General features: G+C 39.7%; 1 protein-coding gene across 12 annotated transcripts in view; it reads left to right on the top strand.

The window, feature by feature from the left end:
- Window positions 1–20,245, top strand: part of PTPRM (protein tyrosine phosphatase receptor type M) — a 625,500-nt gene that overhangs the window by 481,330 nt on the left and 123,925 nt on the right. For 9 of the 12 annotated variants that reach the window (XM_089517069.1, XM_089517061.1, XM_089517068.1 and 6 more), the window contains 3 exons: window positions 14,785–14,936; window positions 17,422–17,496; window positions 18,159–18,185. In XM_089517069.1, the coding sequence (XP_089373195.1) occupies window positions 14,785–14,936; window positions 17,422–17,496; window positions 18,159–18,185 (254 nt within the window). The remainder of the gene's footprint in view (window positions 1–14,784; window positions 14,937–17,421; window positions 17,497–18,158; window positions 18,186–20,245) is intronic. The other 3 variants (XM_089517070.1, XM_089517067.1, XM_089517064.1) reach the window with 1 other exon arrangement.

Here is a 20,245-nt window from a genome sequence, read left to right as displayed (position 1 = left end):
TTGTCAAACAAATTTAGAGGAACAGTTAAACTATTAGCCTCCCATTGTTACAAGGTTTTTTGTGGAGAATGGTTGTTCCAAGCAACAGGGGCACTGTACCATATGGAACACTAACAAAGCTAAATTGAAAAAGTGAGATGAATGAGGAGATACCAGTACAGATGCAGTCAATTAGTTTATAACTGTCTATTAACTTCTATTGGTGGCTTTGAATAAACAATAGATTAATAGTTATACATTTGTGTGTGTGTAACCATTGGAAGGCAACGAAGGTATGGAGGAAACTATGAGTTCATGAGAGATTTCTCCAAGGGCTGTTTCTCACAATATGGCTGCCACATAAATACTAACTCTCTGTGTCAGCTTCTTCACACAGGGTGATATATTGGCCACTGGTTCCTTTTTTTTCCTCTATTGCTGTTTTATTGTTGATATCGTGTGCTTTGGGCTTTGTGAGTCTGTTAATCTGCAGGGAGGGGCACCTGACTAAATCAGTACCAGGGGAGAAGAGGAGTGGCAGTGGGAGATGGATTAGCACCAGAAGGGAAGGGGCAATCAAATAGGTATGCTACCTTCTGGTCCTTTGCATGCCAAAGTGTCCTTGATCCCTCTTCCATTTTACCACAAGTCTTATATCGCTGCTCAATGCTTGGTTGATATCTAATAAAATACCAATAATCCAGGACATGAGTCTAGATGAGATAACAATTTGACATTAATCTTTAAAATATGAGTGAATGAGGTAAGTGGTGTTCGCTTATCCCTGCCTAGAATGGTCGCATTCACAATGTCAAAAAAGCAAACAAGAAACCAACTTTAAATAAATGAACATATGCCCATTTTATTTAGAGATGAACACTATAGGAATCCAATACATTTTACCACCGTTGGCAAGACAGTGACTGCCCAGTTTGCCAATCAGTCAGATAATTTCTACAGCCTAATCCATTTCCTGGCACCAGCTAGAGTAGACTATTGAATCAGATGCTGAACAGTAAGTCAATACTTGTGTTTATCCTTTCAGTGGGCCTACTCTTGCTTGGACTGGAAAATGGACTTAGGTCTTGATTGTCATACTGCTTTTCCATATACAACTGTGTTATAAATATGCCAAGTTCTGAGGAAGAATATTACAACCCTTACTTTCCTTTCTTACAGCTTGACACATTATCCACCTCTAACCACTTTATCCTCTAGTGGGTCACCTGGCTTCTTGGCATAGTACCAATATAAACACAGCGCCTAGAGAGTAAATGTTGATGATACCTATAGATTCAGTGTCTCTGTCCATGTCCCATTTTATGCTGTGTTTTATGTGCCATATGTACTGTGATCTTTACACAAAGGACTGGTACCTTTGACCTCTGGATGGGGGCCATGGCAATCACATGGCACAGACCCGATCCGGCATTTTTTTTGGCCCAAAAAGAAGAGGCAAAAGGCCACTCCTTGTTGGAGTGGAAAAAAGCTGCCCTTTCCACCGCCACACCGACTCTTCTGCATGCCTGCAGTGTACAGCGTCTGAACACCCCACTGCTGGAGTGCTGCAATGCTGCCCACCATCTGGTCGGGTGGGTGGCATGACACTGGCTTGGGGGCAGCGTCAGAGCATGCATCATTTAAACACCACGCCCCCACGCCACCCTCAAGCCAGCACTTACTGCCTTTCTGATTTGGCCCAAAGAATCTTTGAGTGAATGGGAATTTAGAGTCTTAAAGTGAACAGTGCCAGCCATAGTTACAAGACAACAAACAGTTACACACAATGGAAAGTAGGAATGCTGACTAAGAATTTTGTTAGGATGAATTGGCAGATGTTCTATTCACAAATTCAGTGAACAGAACTTTAATTTTTTAAAAAAAAATATGAAGCAAAGAAACTTGATAGATTTGCCCATCCCAACAAAGTGTTCTTAAATATCTAGTGTTTGTATTATTATTGTTATTATTATTAACCTTTATTTATAGAGTGCTGTAAAATTTACAAAGTGCTTTACATAGTAGGAATAAAAATACAACAAAATAACAATAAATAGTGAAAAACCTGCCACACAGAGTACAATCTCAAACATCAATGTACAAAATTAAAACATATCTAAAATAGTACAACAGGTATACAATGAACACATAAGCATTGCGACAGATTAGCAACCAGTGCTATGGAATGCGTCCCTAAACAAAGTTGTCTTCAACTCAGCCTTAAAATTTGCCGAGGAAGTGATAGTTCTTAATTGAGTGGGGAGGAGATTCCAGGCAGGGGGAGCAGCATGAGAGAAGGGACAAATATGAGCTGGGGTGGAGGAGAACCTCGAATGATTCAGGAGACTGGTATCATAATAAATAATAATAAAAATAAAATTTATTTGTATCCCACCCCTCTTAGAACAATTGGGGAGATTTTAAAGCACGAGGAGGGTGATAGGAGAGATGAGGTGTGACAAATAATAGGGAATTAGTCCATGAAGAGCTTTTAAAGTCAACAAAAGAAGTTTGCAGCAGATTCTCAATGGGGAGCCAGTGGATGGACAGGAACAAAGAAGTGATATGATCGAAACGACGGGCAGAGAAAATGAGCCTAGCTGCCAAGCGTTGTACAGAAGTTAAGAGATCAAGGTGGGAAAGAGGAAGACCCACTAGGAGTGAGTTACAATAGTCCAAGTGACACACCATCAGTGTATGCACTAATGTCTTGGCTATTGAGACAGAAAAGGTCTAATTCTGGCAAGATTATAGAGAAAAAATCTACATGACTTGACAGTGGACTGAATCTGCCGAAGAAACAATAGAGAAGAATCAAACAAAAAGCCCAGACTATGGGCCTCGTTGACAGATTGAATAGAAATATTGTCCACAGTATTTGAAAAATAATATTGCAGAGATGGCTTAGGTGGGGAAAAAATAGCTTAGATTTTGTCCATGTTAAGTTTCAGACACCGAAGAATCATCCATGCAGAGACCGCAGCAAAGCATGATGACAATTGCATCTCAGCATCCAGGGACAGCTCTGGAGTTGAGAAGTACAGCTGGGTGTCATTGGCATAAAGGTGATATTGAAAGCTGTAAGAGGGAAAGCAATAGAGGACCCAAGACAGAACCCTGAGGGACTCCAACAGGTAACAAGAGAGGGTCAGACCACCACAAAAGATCTGTCTGAAAGGTACGATTTAAACCAGTTTAAAACTGAGTCCTCAGAAACCAGGTCTTGGAGTAAATAAACCAAGAGCCCATGATCGACAGTGTCAAACGTGACAGAGAGAGCCAGAAGAATTAGAACGGAATAAAGACCTTTAGACTTAGCCATTAGAAGATGATCAGTGATCTTAATAAGAGCATTCGCAGTCAAATGCAGTGGGTAGAAGCCGGACTGGAAGGGATCCAGAAGAAAATTAGCAGTAAGAAGCTCAAGAAACTCAACCTTAGATAGAAAAGGAAGAAGTGATATGGGACAATAGCTCGAGAGAGAAGATGGATCAAGAAAAGGCTTTTTTTTTTAAGATCGGGAGACTTAAGTGTGCTTAAAGGCAGAAGGAAAGAAGCCAGTAGAGAGACAGAGGTTGATAGTGTAAAGGACAGAATGTAAGATAGAGGGGGCAACAGAGATCAAAAAATGAGAAGGAAGCAGGTTAAGAGGACAAGTTGTCAGTTTAGAACTGTTCACAAGCTTTGATCATTCACTCAAAGAAACAGGAGAGAAAGCAGAAAAAGTTCCAGTTATGGGTGGTTGGGTTACTGCTGTAAAAGAAGAATGAAGAGAATCAAGGTTAAGATGGATTGTATCAATCTTAGTAAAATAATAAGCGAAATCGTTGGGCAAGAATGGATGAGGAGCCAGTGGAAGAGAAGGTTTTAATAAAGAGTTAAAAGTGGAGAAAACTCACCGGGGCCATCACTCACTAGCCTCAATCACGGAGTTGTAATAATTCTGTTTTGCCAGAGAGATAGTGCATGAGAAAGAGAAAAGAGCAAATTTATAATGAATAAAGTTATCCCATTCCCTGGTCTTTGCCCACAAATGTTCAGCAGCTCAAGAGCAAGAACGAAGAAACTGAATGATGGGAGTGAGCCAGGGCTGTGCCTTATTGGAAGAATTTGTGCATGTCGATCAAGGGGCAAAACTATCAAGAGTTGCAGATAAAGTATATATAGGCCCGTTATAGACGAGCCTAAAAGTGCGCGCTCCACGTGTGCTAGGGTTAGAAAGGAGCATCCTTTCCAGACGCTCCTAACCCTAGCACGCGCAGAGCACGCACAAAATAGCGGTGGCCATTCCACACGGCCGCTGCCATTACAACGTCACGACCGCGCCATCTCCAAACGAAGCGGCGCGGACATGACGTCCTTGCACCGCGCGAGGGCACTTAGAGGGCACTCCTTCTGGAGTTTGCATCGCTGGCGTAGCCTTCAGTAGCTTGAAGCCCCAAGGACACCCCTTTCCAGGCCGCAGGGAAGCGGCCTTTTGCCGCTTCCCCGCGGCTTGGAAAGTGGCAGATCGGGGCCTCGGAGGCTGCCGGTCTGGCAGCTGAGGCCCCGATACAGTGGGGAAAGGGGCAGGTGCAGGCCGCCCCAAACGGGCGGTCTGTAACCCGCCTTAGCCATGTTTGTGGTGCTGAGTTAGGGTTGTTGCTTCTCTTCTTTTCAGACAGGATCTTCATCTTTGACACCTACATAATAGCCTGCTACAACCTGATCCTCTTCATTACTGGATATAGGGCTATCTACTGAATGTGACCAACTGAAAAAATTTAAGAATTTCATTTGACTTGCTTTTTATAAGAATTTCCTAAAATTAATAAAAAAGGAAGAAGTTTTTAAAAATCAAATTTGGTACATAAAATGAAACATCTGTGAGGCATGATTTAGCTGTAGATTTTCTGCACTGATGGGAAGTTGCACTAGTAGATCCTTGGAGTACTTTCTAAGACTACTGTTTGGTGATTCTACGTTCTATCCCTCTTTGTGAGCAATGGATGCATATGCTAGATGTGAACAATCAGAGCCTGTGTTTCCTCAGATCTGCTTGAATGAGTCCAGTCACGCTGCTGTTTCTCTTTTAATGTAATTGTTAGCAAGCTGCTCATTTGTTTCTCTATGGCCTCAAACAGTTGGCCCAAAAGGGCCACAATTAGGTCCTGTTGGGGGCGTGGCACTCAGATGACACACGCGCCAAATGCAGCTGGAAGCCACCCTGAGCACAGCTCTTTCTCAAAGAAACGTCTCAAAAAGGAGTTGAGTCTGGTTCAGGACTGCAGTGGCAGCCCAGATTAAGGCCGGGCATGTGTAGCTTTTGTTGTCCTGTGATGGACTGCAGTGGTGCAGTGGTGCACAGACCTTTTGCATTATATGGTTTGCCCATTTGCTATCTTAGATATGCATGTTGGAATTCTAAACAGTCATATTCTGGCCATTTTACTAACAATAAATAGTGAAAAACCTGCCAAACTATATACTAATAGTTTTGAATGATGCAGTTCAGAAACACTATTATTCAATGCCATATTTATCACCCTCTGTAAAATGTAATATTGCATAGCAGCCAATGAGTAATACAGAGAATATGATTAGAAATATTTAATTTAGCTGAATCAACAAGTGTGATACATAGTTCTATGTTTATTGGTTCCCCATGTGTTATCTGACAAGTCAGACTCCAATTCATAAGTGTCAGTGCTTTTTCCAAGAAGATACAAACACTGATATTCAAAATTGGACTAAATTGTATGTTTTTTATTTGAAAAACTAAAATAGAAGCAAAGTAATTCTTTGTTTCTTGTAACAGGGAAAGCTGAGTAGAGCATAAGAGTGAAATAATGCCATTGGTCTAGCAAAATAGTGTTCTCCTTTTTGAACAAAACTATATGTCTATTCCTGCAGGCTTTAAAGGTTTCCCTAGCATATCTGTCAACATCACTGTCAAATCAACCATGCACATATTTTATTGTACATACATATAACAGAATATTAACGTGCAGCCACTTAGAGAAGGACACTGTACTCTTTTAACTAATATGTAAACTTGTAAAGCAGTTTGACTTGGTAGAGACCTAAATAATTTATGTAACAACTCAAACCCATATGTCTCAAGACTTCCCTGTGAATTTTGATACATTATTTCAGAATTAATCCATCATGGAATAAGTGCATTACTTTGGCTTGCTGGCTGGTTCAATATTTATTGCCTTCTGTATTTTCTTGTCTCTATGTATCCCTTGAAAGAGAAAATCAGATGAAATTATCACTATCTTCATAAATGGGAATCAGAAACTGAGAGAAGCATATGAATGCAACATGGCAGCTGGAAGCATGAAGGCTTTGGCCTTTCAGGAACAGAAATCTGGGGACTTTATTTTTATAGTTACAAGACGATGTAATTACTGCTTCTCCAGTAGTGATTATTTTCCCTCTGATGAAAGTAAATTTTGATACAAATTACAGTCGGCCCTCCGTTTTGCAGGGGATCTGTTCCGGACCCCGCTCCCGCAAAAACAGAGACTTGCTGATATTCAAACCTCATAGGTTTCAATGGGGCGTGTGCCCACAAGTGCGTGCCCTGCAGGGGTACACTCCATTGAAATTAATGGAGGTCACCACTCCGTGAATATTCAAGACCTCGGATCTCAAGTCCACAAGAACAGAGGAGCAACTGTATAACTCAGACCCCAAACATATCTACTTCGGAGTCAAAGAACACTGTGTTGCTAGTTCATTGTCTCAAGTCAAATGATATACATTTGTTTAAAAGTCTTTATAGAAAAGAAGAAAAAACTATTTTCTGGATATAAAAGAAAAATGCCTATTTGTAACTGCTCAAGGTTTATATATTAACATAAATTGAAAGCATTGGCTACAACACATGGGGCCAGCTAGAGATATGGATATAACCTCTAGCCTTGAAATGTTATCACAGCATAGAATCAAATGACTCCTTGAGTTATTGCATGGATCAAAGGTGGCTGTTTCACAGAGATGGCTTTCATATATTACAGGAGGACATCTCAAAAATATTTGCATTAATTTTAAAAGGCCTCCTACTTAGCTTCATAAAAGCAAAAGAAAGATGGATGCCTACAGCGCATACCTCCCTTACATGTTTCAGCCTCTGAACACAATTGACAGCTTGACTGAATAAGGAGGTGGACTCTTTAATCATGATTCTTTTTTTCTTCTAAAATGGTAATTAGTCTCAAGATGAGAATTTCAGAATGTGTCAGAAAGGAGATCCAGTTTTTTAAAAAAACCTTTCATGTCTATGTTGTCTGTTGCCATATATCACAAAACTACCCCCTGAGTAGGCCCCTCACTGTTGCCTGTTTATTCACTCTTTACTATGCTTCTTTGATATTATGAGAAGAGAAAAGGATGTGGAGAAAGAAAAACTCTCCAAACATCAGAATAATTTTTAAAGCAATAGGACAATCTTCAGTTTCTCTGCTAATAGGAAAATGCCACTTCAGATATAGATGGAATGGAATCAGTGTGGCGTAATGGTTTGAACAGTAGTTTACGCTCGTGATGACCAGGTTTCCAATCTTTGCTTAGTCTTAGAAACCCACTGGGTAATCTTGGACAAATCATACACCCTCAGCCAACCCATGATAGGGTCACCATAAGTCGGAAATGACTTAAAAAGCACACAACAACAATATAGATGGAATAATATAGTTTTCTAGTTTCCTGTTATAAGAGAATGATGGCTCAGCTATCATGTCACACACATATCTTTCTCACTATAACTTTTATAGGAGGGATGGGGAACCATCCAACCCACAGACCAAATGTGCCTCCTGGGTATTTTCCATCTAGCTCACATGTGTCTTGGTTGTTGTTTCTGGAGATAAATGTTGTTTAAAGCCCTAAATGGCTTGGGTCCAAGCTATCTCAGAGACCGCCTCTTCCCATACAATCCTCCCCGCGCTCTCCGGTCCTCTGGGAGGAACTTGTTGCAGCCTCAAAAATCGAGGCTTGCGGCGACCTCCCGGAGGGCTTTCTCTGTTGTCGCCCCTAGGCTCTGGAACGGCCTGCCGGATGAGATCCATCAATTAACATCTTTGGACAGCTTCAAAAAGGCTGTCAAGACGGATCTCTTCAGGCAGGCCTTCCCAGACTGAAATATCCCGGCCTCAGGATCTTAGGATTTCCCCCTCCTCAGTAATGTCTCCAAAGCCCCCTTTTCTTTAGAACTGAAGTTGCAGTGGTTTATTGGTTGGTATTATTTTGTTTAATTTATTGTTACTTTAACTAGTTATTGTGGTTTTAAATTAGATATGTTGTTTAATAACTTTTTAAGGGGGGAGGGAAATAAATTGTTTTTATGCTGTATGTTATTTTAATGCTGTAAACCGCCCGGATTGGTTCGCCACAGGGCGGTATATAAATAAAAGTTTATTATTATTATTATTATTATTATTATTGTTGTTATTATTATTATTAATGGCTAGTCAAAGGCTGGAAAGCTGCTGTTTGGAGCTAGGCTGTGCTTTGAGGCCCGAAAGGGTGTTGTATTAAACTGGGGTCTGCTTTGAAGGCTTGGAAGGTGACCAAGCCATACACACAGTTGAGCTGTGCTTTGTTGTTGTTGTTTTTTGTAAGGAAGTACCCAAATAGATAAGAATTACATGTGCTTATATTCACCTTGGTTTGCCCTCCTATGGAATGCAGCCTCTGAACCCCTATCCAAATCTGAAGTCAGCTTCTGGCCTGAAAAAGGTTCCTCGTTCCATTTTTATAGAAAAACATTAGAATTGACTAGGTCATTTAAGCAGTACATGTGATCTGCCAATTGTTTGAGCCTTAACAGTTTTCTATCATGTGCAGAGGTACATGGGTTTTGTGCAGATGACTTTTTTTAAAATATTGCTGATGGTGAAAAACAGTACTGGTCTTTTTGTTCTTCCACGGGAATGAAAAATCTTATGACAGTTGACAATCTTTTCAGTGGGATCAATTGTGTTGAGATACCCTTTCTCACCAAGGATGAGAACGTTACCAAATACTTTTTACATCTGTAGTCATGACCAGTTGATAGTCATGACTATTGATTTCAGTTGACTCTATTACATCTGGATGCGAACCTTATTAATCCCTTTGCCATGTAGCATTAAGAAGTGATGATGTGCTGTATTAAGCTAACATTCATCTAAAATCTCTTGTGTCATGCAAAACCAGTTGAGAAGATCATAGGATTCTGGTTTTGGGTGACAAATAATCTATCACCCTGATAAGTAAAAAGAAGCCTATTATATTCATTATTTGTCTTAGGAGTGCAACAGATGACCCCAAAGGAGGGGCTTCCCACTGCCCCTTTCAATGCCAGATCGGGGTTGCAGTAACTGCACACCACAGCCCCAATCTGGTGGTTTTCTGGCACTAAAAAGAACATGCTCCTCACTGCGGCAGCGGCGGCTTTTCGGCACTCTTTTGGCATGTCTAAACGCTACACTAAAGGAGCACCATGACACCGGCATCAGGGCATGCAGCGTGCAGGTGCCATTCTCCCACTCTGCCCTGAGGCTGGCGTTAAACACCGGTCTGTTTAGCCCCTTAGTCTGTGTACATTCCTCTTTGTTGCCATTCTGTCAACATTATATATGCCAATTTGAATGCTTGATTTATAAGTGAATGTTTGCACCTTCATGTCATTATACAGTGTGCCCACGTCATATGTGGGCGTGCCTTACACGGCTTTCAGCATATACTGAACACTGCGCTAGGAAAGGGGGCAGCACACCCCATAAGGAGTAATGGCATGCACGAGCCCCATTCATTTAAATGGGGCTTGAGCATAGGTGGAATTCCCTTCACACGGGGAGTCCGGAATAGATCCCCTGTATAAAGGAAGGGCAGACTGTAGGTGATTCTTGATTATAAAATCTAGGTATAAATATTGTGCATATAGTGCTTCAAATGTCATATCAAGTATCTTCTTTTTAGCCTTGACAATTTTCCAATGAAGTAACTTTTACATTATCAATACTAAATACATTGGGGTTTATTTTTTAAAAAATCCTTGGGTCCTAACATTTCATTTCTAACCTCCCCTGTTGGCACTGAAATCTTTTTTTATCTAGGAAAAGTCTTAATTGCTTTTGAGTGTAGTTTGACAAGAATCCTTGAGATGGTGTAAGGTTGGAGGAAAAAAGTATAAGGCTCCATGAAATAATACATAACACAGACATAACTGTGCTTTCAGGCTGAAGATTTCATTGTCTAATTTGTCTAGACATTTTGTAATGAATACCAAGACTACAAAGGGACTTTTGTAAAATATATGCTTCATTCAAATAGAACTAGAAGATAAAATAGGCAGTAACAAAACAGCCATTTTTGTATCAAACGAAATTGCAGAACCAAGAACTACTATGAAGAAGAAATAATCAAACTGTAAACAGTAAATAGCAATCTCCTTCTTTCCCTTGCCCTACTTCATATACTAGAAGAGAGAGACCAAGGTATAACCTCCAGTCAAGAATTCTAGACGACCACAGGTAGTACCTCCTCCTCTGAAATACACTGGCCAGTGCTCTTGCCTCTCCTATTTCACTCAGGCTCTCTGGGCAATGTGGCAGGGAAGATTGGATCAACAGTGTGGCGAATACACACTGCAGCCCCAAGGGCAGCTCTTCTCTCAGCCCCAAGTAGGAGTGGAAAAGATCCACTCCTTATGGGGCCAGTTTTGGGGTCTTAAGATGATGAGGAACCATCTTAGCCTCATGCTCTTGCCCCTGGTCTCTGGATAGTACAGAAGAGAGAGCTGATTATATAAGGAGTAGACACCATATCCTTTCACATGATTTCTGATGTGGAGGGGGAGACTGGGTGCTATAGGCCTGTTACTCAGTGTGAGAAGGCAAGTCAGGAGATAGAGGAGGGATGGAAGCATTCCTTCAAAATGCATAGGTGGTGTTTGAGAAATTAAACCATGCCTGGTGGGTTTGAGCAACGAAAAATTGGATAATATGTTTCAAATATGAATGTTAAAAAGTATTTAATGGATCAGGAATTGGATCAGGGATTGCACAGGCAAAGCCATCACCAATTTTTTCCCTGTGTCTGCAGTTCTGATTCCATATGCCAGAGTCTTTGAACAGAAACCAAGCACTGGTATAGCAGCAGCACTGGTATAGCAGCAGATCATGGCCCACAACTTCTAGAATCAGACAGATGTGCTCTGCCAGGCTTACTGATTGAACTGAGACTAAATGAGTTTCATTTAGTTCCCACTGAAGTAACTTGGGCTTATGTAATGATTAGCTTCATTTAGGTCCAAAAGACATTGCAGAAATAATCCAGTTTGAGACCACTTTAACTGTCCTAGCTCAGTGCTAGGGAATTCTGGGAACTGTAGTTTATTGTGCCACCAGAGCTCTCTGACAGGGCATTTTAAACCGTCTCAAACTGGATTATTTCTGTAGTGTGTTTTGGGCCTTAGGGGCGAAGGAGACAGGCTCAGAGCCTGGTTACCCCAGGGCTGTGGCAAATACACACTGCAGCCCCAAGGGCAGCTCTTCTCTCAACCCCAAGTAGGAGCGGAAAAGATCCACTCCTTCTGGGGCCAGTTTTGGGGCCTTAAGTGGCCTTAGCATTGTCCCGGGGTAGCTTCAGGGCACTCTGGGGCTGTGCGTCATGTAAAAGCCATGCCTCTGGAGCAGCTGCAAGTCAGCCACGTTGGCCCATCTGTTTCAGGCCTTAGTCTGGATTCAACTCTTACTTGAATCCATTAATATTCACAACAAAATTGTTAAATTGAAAGCCCAAAGTGTGAATCAAGACAACTCAGTACAAAATGAAAGAAAGAAAAACATTTAATGTCTTTGTAGAATATAAGTCTGTATGAGGTCTGTTTGCATTTTCTGTGCTTTATTACTTGTTGCAATATGAAAAGATTGAAATACCTCTTTCTGGCGGGTTATAGACCACCCATTTGGGGCGGTCTGCACCCGCCCCTTTCCCCGGTGTATCGGGGCCTCAGCGTGCAGAGCGGCAGCCGCTGAGGCCCCAATCCGCCGCTTTTCAGGCTGTGGGGAAGCAGCAAAACACCGCTTCCCTGCAGCCTGAAAAGGGGTGTCCCTGGGGCTTCAAGCCCCAAGGACACCTCACGGCGGCGGGGAGAAGGAGAAAGGGGCCACTTGGCTCCTTTCTCTTTTAGTCCGCTGGGCGCAGCCGTCTGAACACGGACTAAACCAGGAAGGAGCTCCGAAACGGAGCTCCTTCCTGCTCTGTGTTCAGGACGCACTAAGCGCCCTGGCGCGGAGCAAGGACGTCACGTCCGCGCCGCCCCGTCTAGAAGCACCGCCCTTTTGTAACCCTAGTGCATGCTCGTCACACACTAAAGTGCCGGTCTGTAACCGGCCTCTATGCCTATTTGATCATACTAAATTCAACATTCTCATTAAAGTATTACAGGTTGTATATCATGCTTTGACTTTGTTATATAGATTAATTAATTAGCAGATGACGCTAATAAAGGTATATACTTCATAGCCCTAAATCTTCTGTCAGTTGAATTTTGAGCTATAGACGGACAAATGTATATGGATGTGCATACAAACATTTTCATTTCTGATACTTTCCCTGCAAATTCAAGAGCAAATATCCTAATCTTGAATTGTCCCAAAGAGTGAAATGAATTTTGGAATGAATTTTGGCCACAGTTCAAAAATGATTATACATAATTAATATTTTTCCTTGATCGACATTATGTACTATCTGTCCTGCTCATAATTCTAAGTTTATGAGTAAAATGAAGATTAGAAGAGAATCTGAAATAAGGAAAGATGGGAGTTATTCATAATTTTGTGTTACACTGCCAGGTTTTTCACAGCTTTCCCCTTACAACTAGTTTCCAGCCCAGGCTTTTTCTTAGACAGACTGTCAATCATTGTAACTTCAGGGGTGGTCTTTTTAAATGGACAACTTCGACTAGACTGTAGCTGTTAGATTCATTTTTACTTGTGACCTGAGTCAAGAGTTGAACAGAGTTCAGATAAGAAGTAATGTAAAATTCACAGGCCTGTTATATACAGTTTTCTAATCTTTTTTTTTTAATGTTTCAGTATTTTCTAGAAAGGCTACAATAGCTTTTAGGTGGCTTCAAGTGAGCCATTCTAAACTTTTCATAGTTGAAGAAAAAGTGAATGTATGAAATAATTGAAGAAAAAGTGGATACATTTTAAAAGTTCAAATGAAAATTACCTAAATGAACAGAGACAAACAAGTACACATTGCCTTGGTTTGTTTTTAAAATAATAGTGGCAAATTTCAGTGCCAAAATTTTAAAGTGTTTGCTTTTAAGCATACAATAATTGGATACCACATTGCTTGCTTGCCAATCACATAGTGACCCTAACATATTTCTCTGCTCTTTTCTGTCATTTTTGAAATACTGATTGTAGTGTATGAACAATATGACAGTGATATTTTCAGCTATATCAAGCATCAAATTAGGGATTACCACCTTTTGAAAACAGTGGGGAGGTCAAAATCCAATATGCACGGGAATGGAGTTAGTTTTAGGGGAACAGCATTATTCTTCAATTTTGTCAGTACTTTTTAACAATTCAGTGAATGTGGGTAGGGGTGGAACTAGATTGTAACTTGCTACCTCCATTTTGAGTTCCAGTTGTTAATCTGAAGTTCTGGAGAGGACCTAAATATAAACATACATTGTACCATTGCACATCTGTGGTCACTCTCTCTCTCTAGGCCTGTTTAAGCATTACCATATTTTTCAACAGAGGAGCAAGCAGGGTGCCTAGTCCTATTCCACTCAATTGTTCCTTTTCTGACAAGGAAAGTAATATGGTAGAAGAGGGAAGATTCTCCATGTGAGGCGGGATGATGGAAAATCAGAGTTTACTCCTGTTTTCAAATGGTTTTCAAACTGCAATTAAGTCTTTGTCTAGTCCCATACTGAGATGATGTGTTCATTTTACTGACTGCCCCAGAACTTCCCTTAATATTGTTTCACATGTTTTTCTTGTTGCACCATTAGATGCCAATTATTTCATATAGTTTGTTACATTTTTATAGTCTATATTCATTTTTACTGTTCTGTTTAGGTACAGAAATCCACACATCCCTCTCTTTTCCTAGAAGGAATCTCATGGCCCACCATATGTATCCATGCCAATGCAAAAGTGGAAGGAACAGATATAGGAGTATATGAGAGGGCACACAGCTTTTTGGCCCAAGGGCCACATGTGATACTTCCTCAGAGGCTTTTCACATATTTGTGGATGAATATGGACACACTCACACTTTGCAGTGATTCTCTTTTCTCACTAAGAGTAAATGGAGAAGCTTTTCTCCTCCTCTAGAGTGACAGTCCCTTCTTCCAAATGTCCTCGTGCACACTAGTCTTTTTTCAGTACATTAGGACCTCAGGGGGAGTAAAAAGGGAAATCACTAGAAACTCACTAGGAATTTAAAATCATTGGGGAAACAGGGTACCCATTGGGGGCCATGCTTAAAGCTTTGTGGGATACTCTGCCAAAAGGTGTGCACTACTGACCTAAAGGAATTCTCAGTCCAAGAAGCTGTGCCCAAAAGCTTTTTTTTTTTCTGCTTCTGAACAATAAGTGTCATTCTTTAAAACTGTTTTCGTGGTCCTGTTTTTCTCTTTAATGAGTTTTTAATGAAACAGAATTTAAGTATTTTCACATTTTCAGCATTGGTTTAATATGACTTTTTCTTGTCACTGGTAATGTAGATACATCTGATATAAAAAGACAAATTCTGTACTTGCTGACTGTGGTATCATCTCTCTTTTCTTAATGTTCATCCCTCAAGGAAATTGGCTAAAAAGCGGAAAGAGACATTGAGCAGCACACGGCAGGAAATGACAGTGATGGTGAACTCAATGGATAAAAGCTACACTGAACAAGGCACTAACTGTGACGAGGCTTTCTCTTTCATGGACACACACAATCTAAATGGGAGATGTAAGTTTTAAAATGCATGGAGATGCAGCCACCACTTTTTATTTCTGTGGGGCAGAAAGGGAGGAGAAGTGTAAATGGTTCTTAAAATACTGCTTCCTGCTCAGTCAATTCCATAAGCAGGTTGTTGACTCATCTATGACCTCCAGAAAATCTCACACTGTGCAATATTTCACAGCATGAAAAAGTACAGGATGTTTTAATAAAGATAATTTTGCATTTCTGTCTCACATTCATGTGAAAACCACAGCCATCAGTCAGGCAGGTGTTGAGTTGCAGCTCCTCATTTATTTTTACAATCCTGAAAGCTTTATTGCTTTCTGCCTGTCTGCCTCCATAGTCATTTGGTCCATTTTTTAAAGAAAAATCATAATTTGTTTGGATGGCAGCCATTTAGTCAGTCATAAGCATCAATTAATGTTACAAGTGGCATATTTCAGAGCTCCTATTGTAAGAGGATTCATGAAATTAATAATTGTTTTGGACTCGTACCCAGACTGATTTCTTTATGACAAAAGCATAAAAAATTATACAGGCTAACATTTCATAGCCTGCTATTATTATCCAATAGAATGGTGTTAGCTTTCTTCTCAAAATGGTTAGAATAGTGAAACCAAACAGCTGTCTTATCCCAGGTGAGCCCATCTAGCTTGTCATTGTCTACTCTGACTGAAAGTAACCTTCCACGATCTCAAGCAGAGGTCATCCTGTGATTTCAGAGTCTTTGAAATGGAGACACCAGAGATTGCATACAAAGCAGAAGTTTGAAAAGATACTTCTTTAAGTTCTGCACCTGTGCAGCGCTGCCCAAAGACATAGAGCTGAGAAACAAGTTAGGATGGGAACAAGATTCTTGGAGCTGCAGTCCAAAAAAGTAAACTTTTCAAACTCTGAATGACAATGTGTATGCTCTACCATTATTAGAATAGTGGACAGGCTAAAAGCACGATAGAACTTTTTACAAGTATTAAAAATACAGAAAAGGAAGGGGACCTTGAATTATCATTTAGTACTCATATAGAATGCATTGTTGGAGTCTAGCCTCAAAATTATGTGGCGCTTCAAAGGGAAGTAACTGCATAGTTTTTTGTGGGTTGTTTGGGCTATGTGGCCATGTTCTAGAAGAGTTTATTCCTTGGCCCCATAGCTCGAAAAACCCACAAAAAACTATGGATGTCGGTTATGAAAGCCTTTGACTTCACATTGGAAGTAACTGCCTTGCTTTAAAATGCTGTTAGTCTGTTCTAGATGCCTTTGTAATATTTCCATTACTGAAATAGCATGACCAGTTATCTTTACTTGGTTAGTGCCAGAACTGAGTGAAATGCCAGGCCTTTCCAAGGGTTCTTTTAAGGCTGAACACTGACACAATACTGTATAGCATAAGCTTTTTTTGCTGGTAAATATTGCAATGGATGGTATACAGCAGAAAAGCATTTCAGCCAATCTGCTGAGAGGGTCCAATATCCCTTCACATCCAATGATGGAATTGGGTCCTCAAACAAATTCTACCTAGACTGTCGCTTGCCTGGAATAAAATTTTCCATTACTGGATATGTGAAGAACCCATGAGCTTGAGGTGCACATACCCTCCAAGGTGAGACCCATGGAAGTTGAATTTCCAGGGTTTGTATATTGCAGAAGCACACAAAGAAAATCAAAGTGTGCAAGTGTGATCCATCTACCCCAAAATAGGTATAAGCAGATTGGCAACAAAGAAAAACTTACTTCCCCAGTTGATTCTTAGCCTTCATATCTTTTCCCAGATTCAAGCTGTATAGCCAATTTGAAAAGTATCCACCAAGGTCACTTTTCTCTTTTACACCATCAGATAGTTATTAACTATTAACTATCATTATTTCGCCATGATAGTTACAAGGACTCTAAAACCCATCTGCCTAGTGGCAGATGCTCAGGTCATTACAGCTTGATAAAGCTGCTAATCTGATAGCACAATGCTGTACATGTTTACTCAGGGGTAACACTCACCAACGTCTGTGGGCTTACCATTAGGCAAGTAGGTATAAGACTAATACTTTTAGACTAAGTTTGTTTCTAGCATTGCCTTTAACAGCTTGGAAGCCACTGCAGACTGTCTCCTTCCTGCTCTGTAACGTCTTGTGGAGTTCTCAGTGATGAACTGCAGAGTGGCTCCTTCCCACACTATGTGCTTAGTAACACCTGCTAGGGAAGAATCTCTGTTGCAGATTTAGGTTTTATACATCGGCAGATTGATGCAATTCTGGTGTGGACAGATGTGTAGAGTGAACTTGTCCTACAATGATTTCTAGAGTTATTGAGATAAGTTAAAATAAACACCTCACATTTAAGGGCTAGCCTCTAAACTCTGTTGTCCTTATTGGCAGGGATATCTTTCTCCATAAAATGCATTCATCTGGATTTTAATTGTCTGATCAGTTATTGCAGTACTCATGAGGACAATTATAGAGATGTTGTGTCTTACTGAATACTTGTATTCTTTTTCCAGCTGTATCATCACCCTCTTCATTCACAATGAAAACAAACACACTGAGTACAACTGTACCTAATTCTTACTATCCAGGTAACCAATTTTTTCCTTGTATTTTCATAGTCAACCCCTAGGAACTCTGTGATCTTTCACCATGGAGGCATTTTCACACACATAGGCTGCATTCATGCTGCAGAAATAATCCAGTTTGACACCACTTTAACTGCCATGACTCAATGCTGTGGAATTCTGACATTTGTAGTTTGCTTTGGCATGAGAGCTATCTGACAGAGGGCCAAAGCAGACTACAATTCCTAGAATTCCATAGCACTGAGCCATAGCAGTCAAAATGGTGTCAAACCAGAATATTTCTGCAGTGTGGATGCACCATAAACAGTGCTCATAATAGGGTTGGTTGGGATCTTTTTTGCTTTCCTGTAAGACCCAAATAAGAGCTTTGCACATACCTTTATTAATCCAGGCATCAGTCTCCTTTAAAGCGTTAGTCTGTAGATTACTTAAAGATCTGATCAAGAATGGATCATGGCCAAAAAAGTTTCTACATACTATTAATAATATTCTTGTAGTTGCTGTACTGTGGGGAGGGCAGGAAGGAGAGAGCTAAGTACTATCTGCATGTTAACTACTTGCTTATTTGTGGCTTTCTGGCAGAAAACTTGGGGACATTTCTCAGACATTTACATTTCTTTCTCTTTTTACCTCTTCTGCATTGACCTGCTTATGATGTATGACAGATCCGTTTGTGCCAACTGCCATTTTAGGTGAGAACATTTCCCTTTATCAACATCTGTTACAGAAACAATTTTTAAAAGTTCAAACCTAAGCTACAAAAAATAGGTTTGTTTAAAAAAGCAAAAACAAGTGTCATATGCTACAAGGGAACGTGCAAAGATTTTTGCATTATTAATTCAGGTGACAGTGAGCATACTGAATTCTTACTGTCATTAGAAAATGCAGTAAAGGGGAGGGGAGCCAAAGGTTTCTGTTATTAGTAAGATTTTTTCCTTTAAAGGATTAGCAAATTACCCAAAGGTGTAAACATCATGACAAAGATGCACCATTATTATAAAGTTATCTGTAAAATAAATTACTGTTACATATTATTTAGTAAATAATTAATTTAATATTTGGCCATCTCTTTGTTTAGTAAGTGTTTCAGTTTTAGTGGAAGGTATTGTTGTATCACAGAGAGACTTGCAATGAAATTGTGACCCTCAAAAGCACAGCATATTAAAACAATGTTTTATTTTGTACCATATGCCACCTAGTTCAAAATAAAGAATTAGTGCCACAGAAGGAGAAGCATTCATATCTTTCCATTAGGAAACTACAAATAACTTTATTTATCCAGTATAAAAAGAATGAAGGGAAATGGATTTACCGTTCTGATAACAAAAATAGCATGAGATATTATTGCATTTGTAACACATAACAATGAAGCTGGCCTATGCTTATGACTTCACAGTACTAACCTTAACCCAATACACACTTAAACACAACCTTTTAAAAAACAAACAAGAAAGATGAAAATATACCAAGAATTCAGTTTGAATATTTAAGTTGCTGCTTTCACACTGTCTCTTGAATGGTTTTTAATCTTTCCTTGTTCTTTTTCTCTGCCCTTACTAGTGCATGATATTGCCATGTGAATTCTGAAGTAGCTATGTTTGTTAAATCAAATATTTCTAACTAACATGGGCTGCAGTACAAAAAGGAACATTACATTCTCATCAGGACTTTAGGATTTTAGATTCCAGTCAGGTTCCCACCGAGGGAACCTGCCTCATTGTATCATAAACTGTTTTTTAAAATCTGCTAAGACCCAAAGTGATTTGTTGTATTGAGCAGAGGGAGTTATTGTCAGTTTAAAAAAAGGTGGGTCAAAAAGTCCCTTGGGGCTATCCAACTAGTGATTGATTTCTCCAGTTTATGGCCAGGTTACATTTTCAAGAGGCAACCTATGCCCCATCCCTCTCAAAGTACAGGAAAATCATTATATTGTAATAATAATAGGCAAAGTTCATTTCTACGTGACATGCAAAGACAATAATTTCTTGTAAATCGGTGAAAATTACAATGCAATCACCATAATAATGCAATAAAATGTATCTAAATGACATTTGTGTTGATTTTTTTTAACTGCCTGAGATTATTGCACATCTTTTCTCTAGCAGTGTTAGATGACATGACGTTTTCAACAGACAAATATTACACTGTAAGCTTTTGTAGCTTGATTTCACTATCGTCTGTTGCTAGATACATTTCAATAATTTGCTGTACAATAAAGTTGTTAAAACTGTTTGTATCCAGGGAGAAAGGTACATAAACAGAACAAAGGTACATAAACAGAACAAAGATATATATTAAGACTGGGTGAATATTTATTTATGCCTTTATTTGTTGATTTTCCCCCCCTTTGAGTCAAGAAGACTGAAATTCCTTTCCAATTTTTAAACGATTTATGTATTTTATCCTTCTAATTGTAGAAAATAGTTTCATTTTAAATTAGTACTCTGTTTACAAAAAAAAGTATTCTTGACTTTCTTCAGACTTTTCACACATATATATTGCCACTGATCCATGCCCTCATCATATTAGAAAGTTGATGTCACTTTTCCACCTGAAGCACATTTGAATGCCTTGAAATTGTAAGAATGATTAATAGGAATAAACATCAGAAGCAGCACTGTAGTAGCTATGGACATTGATGTAATCTGTACCTCTCCATGCTTATGAGGCTTACTTCATATTTTTTGAGGCACAGAATATAGTTTAGTGTTATAAGAACAAACAGGTGAGAGCCATAGACTCTTCTCTAGTC

This window comes from Sceloporus occidentalis, unplaced genomic scaffold (assembly GCF_023333645.1).
Source record: "Sceloporus occidentalis isolate IW3139 unplaced genomic scaffold, rSceOcc1.0.p SCAF_3, whole genome shotgun sequence".
Taxonomy (NCBI): domain Eukaryota; kingdom Metazoa; phylum Chordata; class Lepidosauria; order Squamata; family Phrynosomatidae; genus Sceloporus; species Sceloporus occidentalis.
The sequence above is the reverse complement of the archived record's forward strand: the minus strand, read 5'-3'. Positions and strand labels throughout refer to the sequence as shown.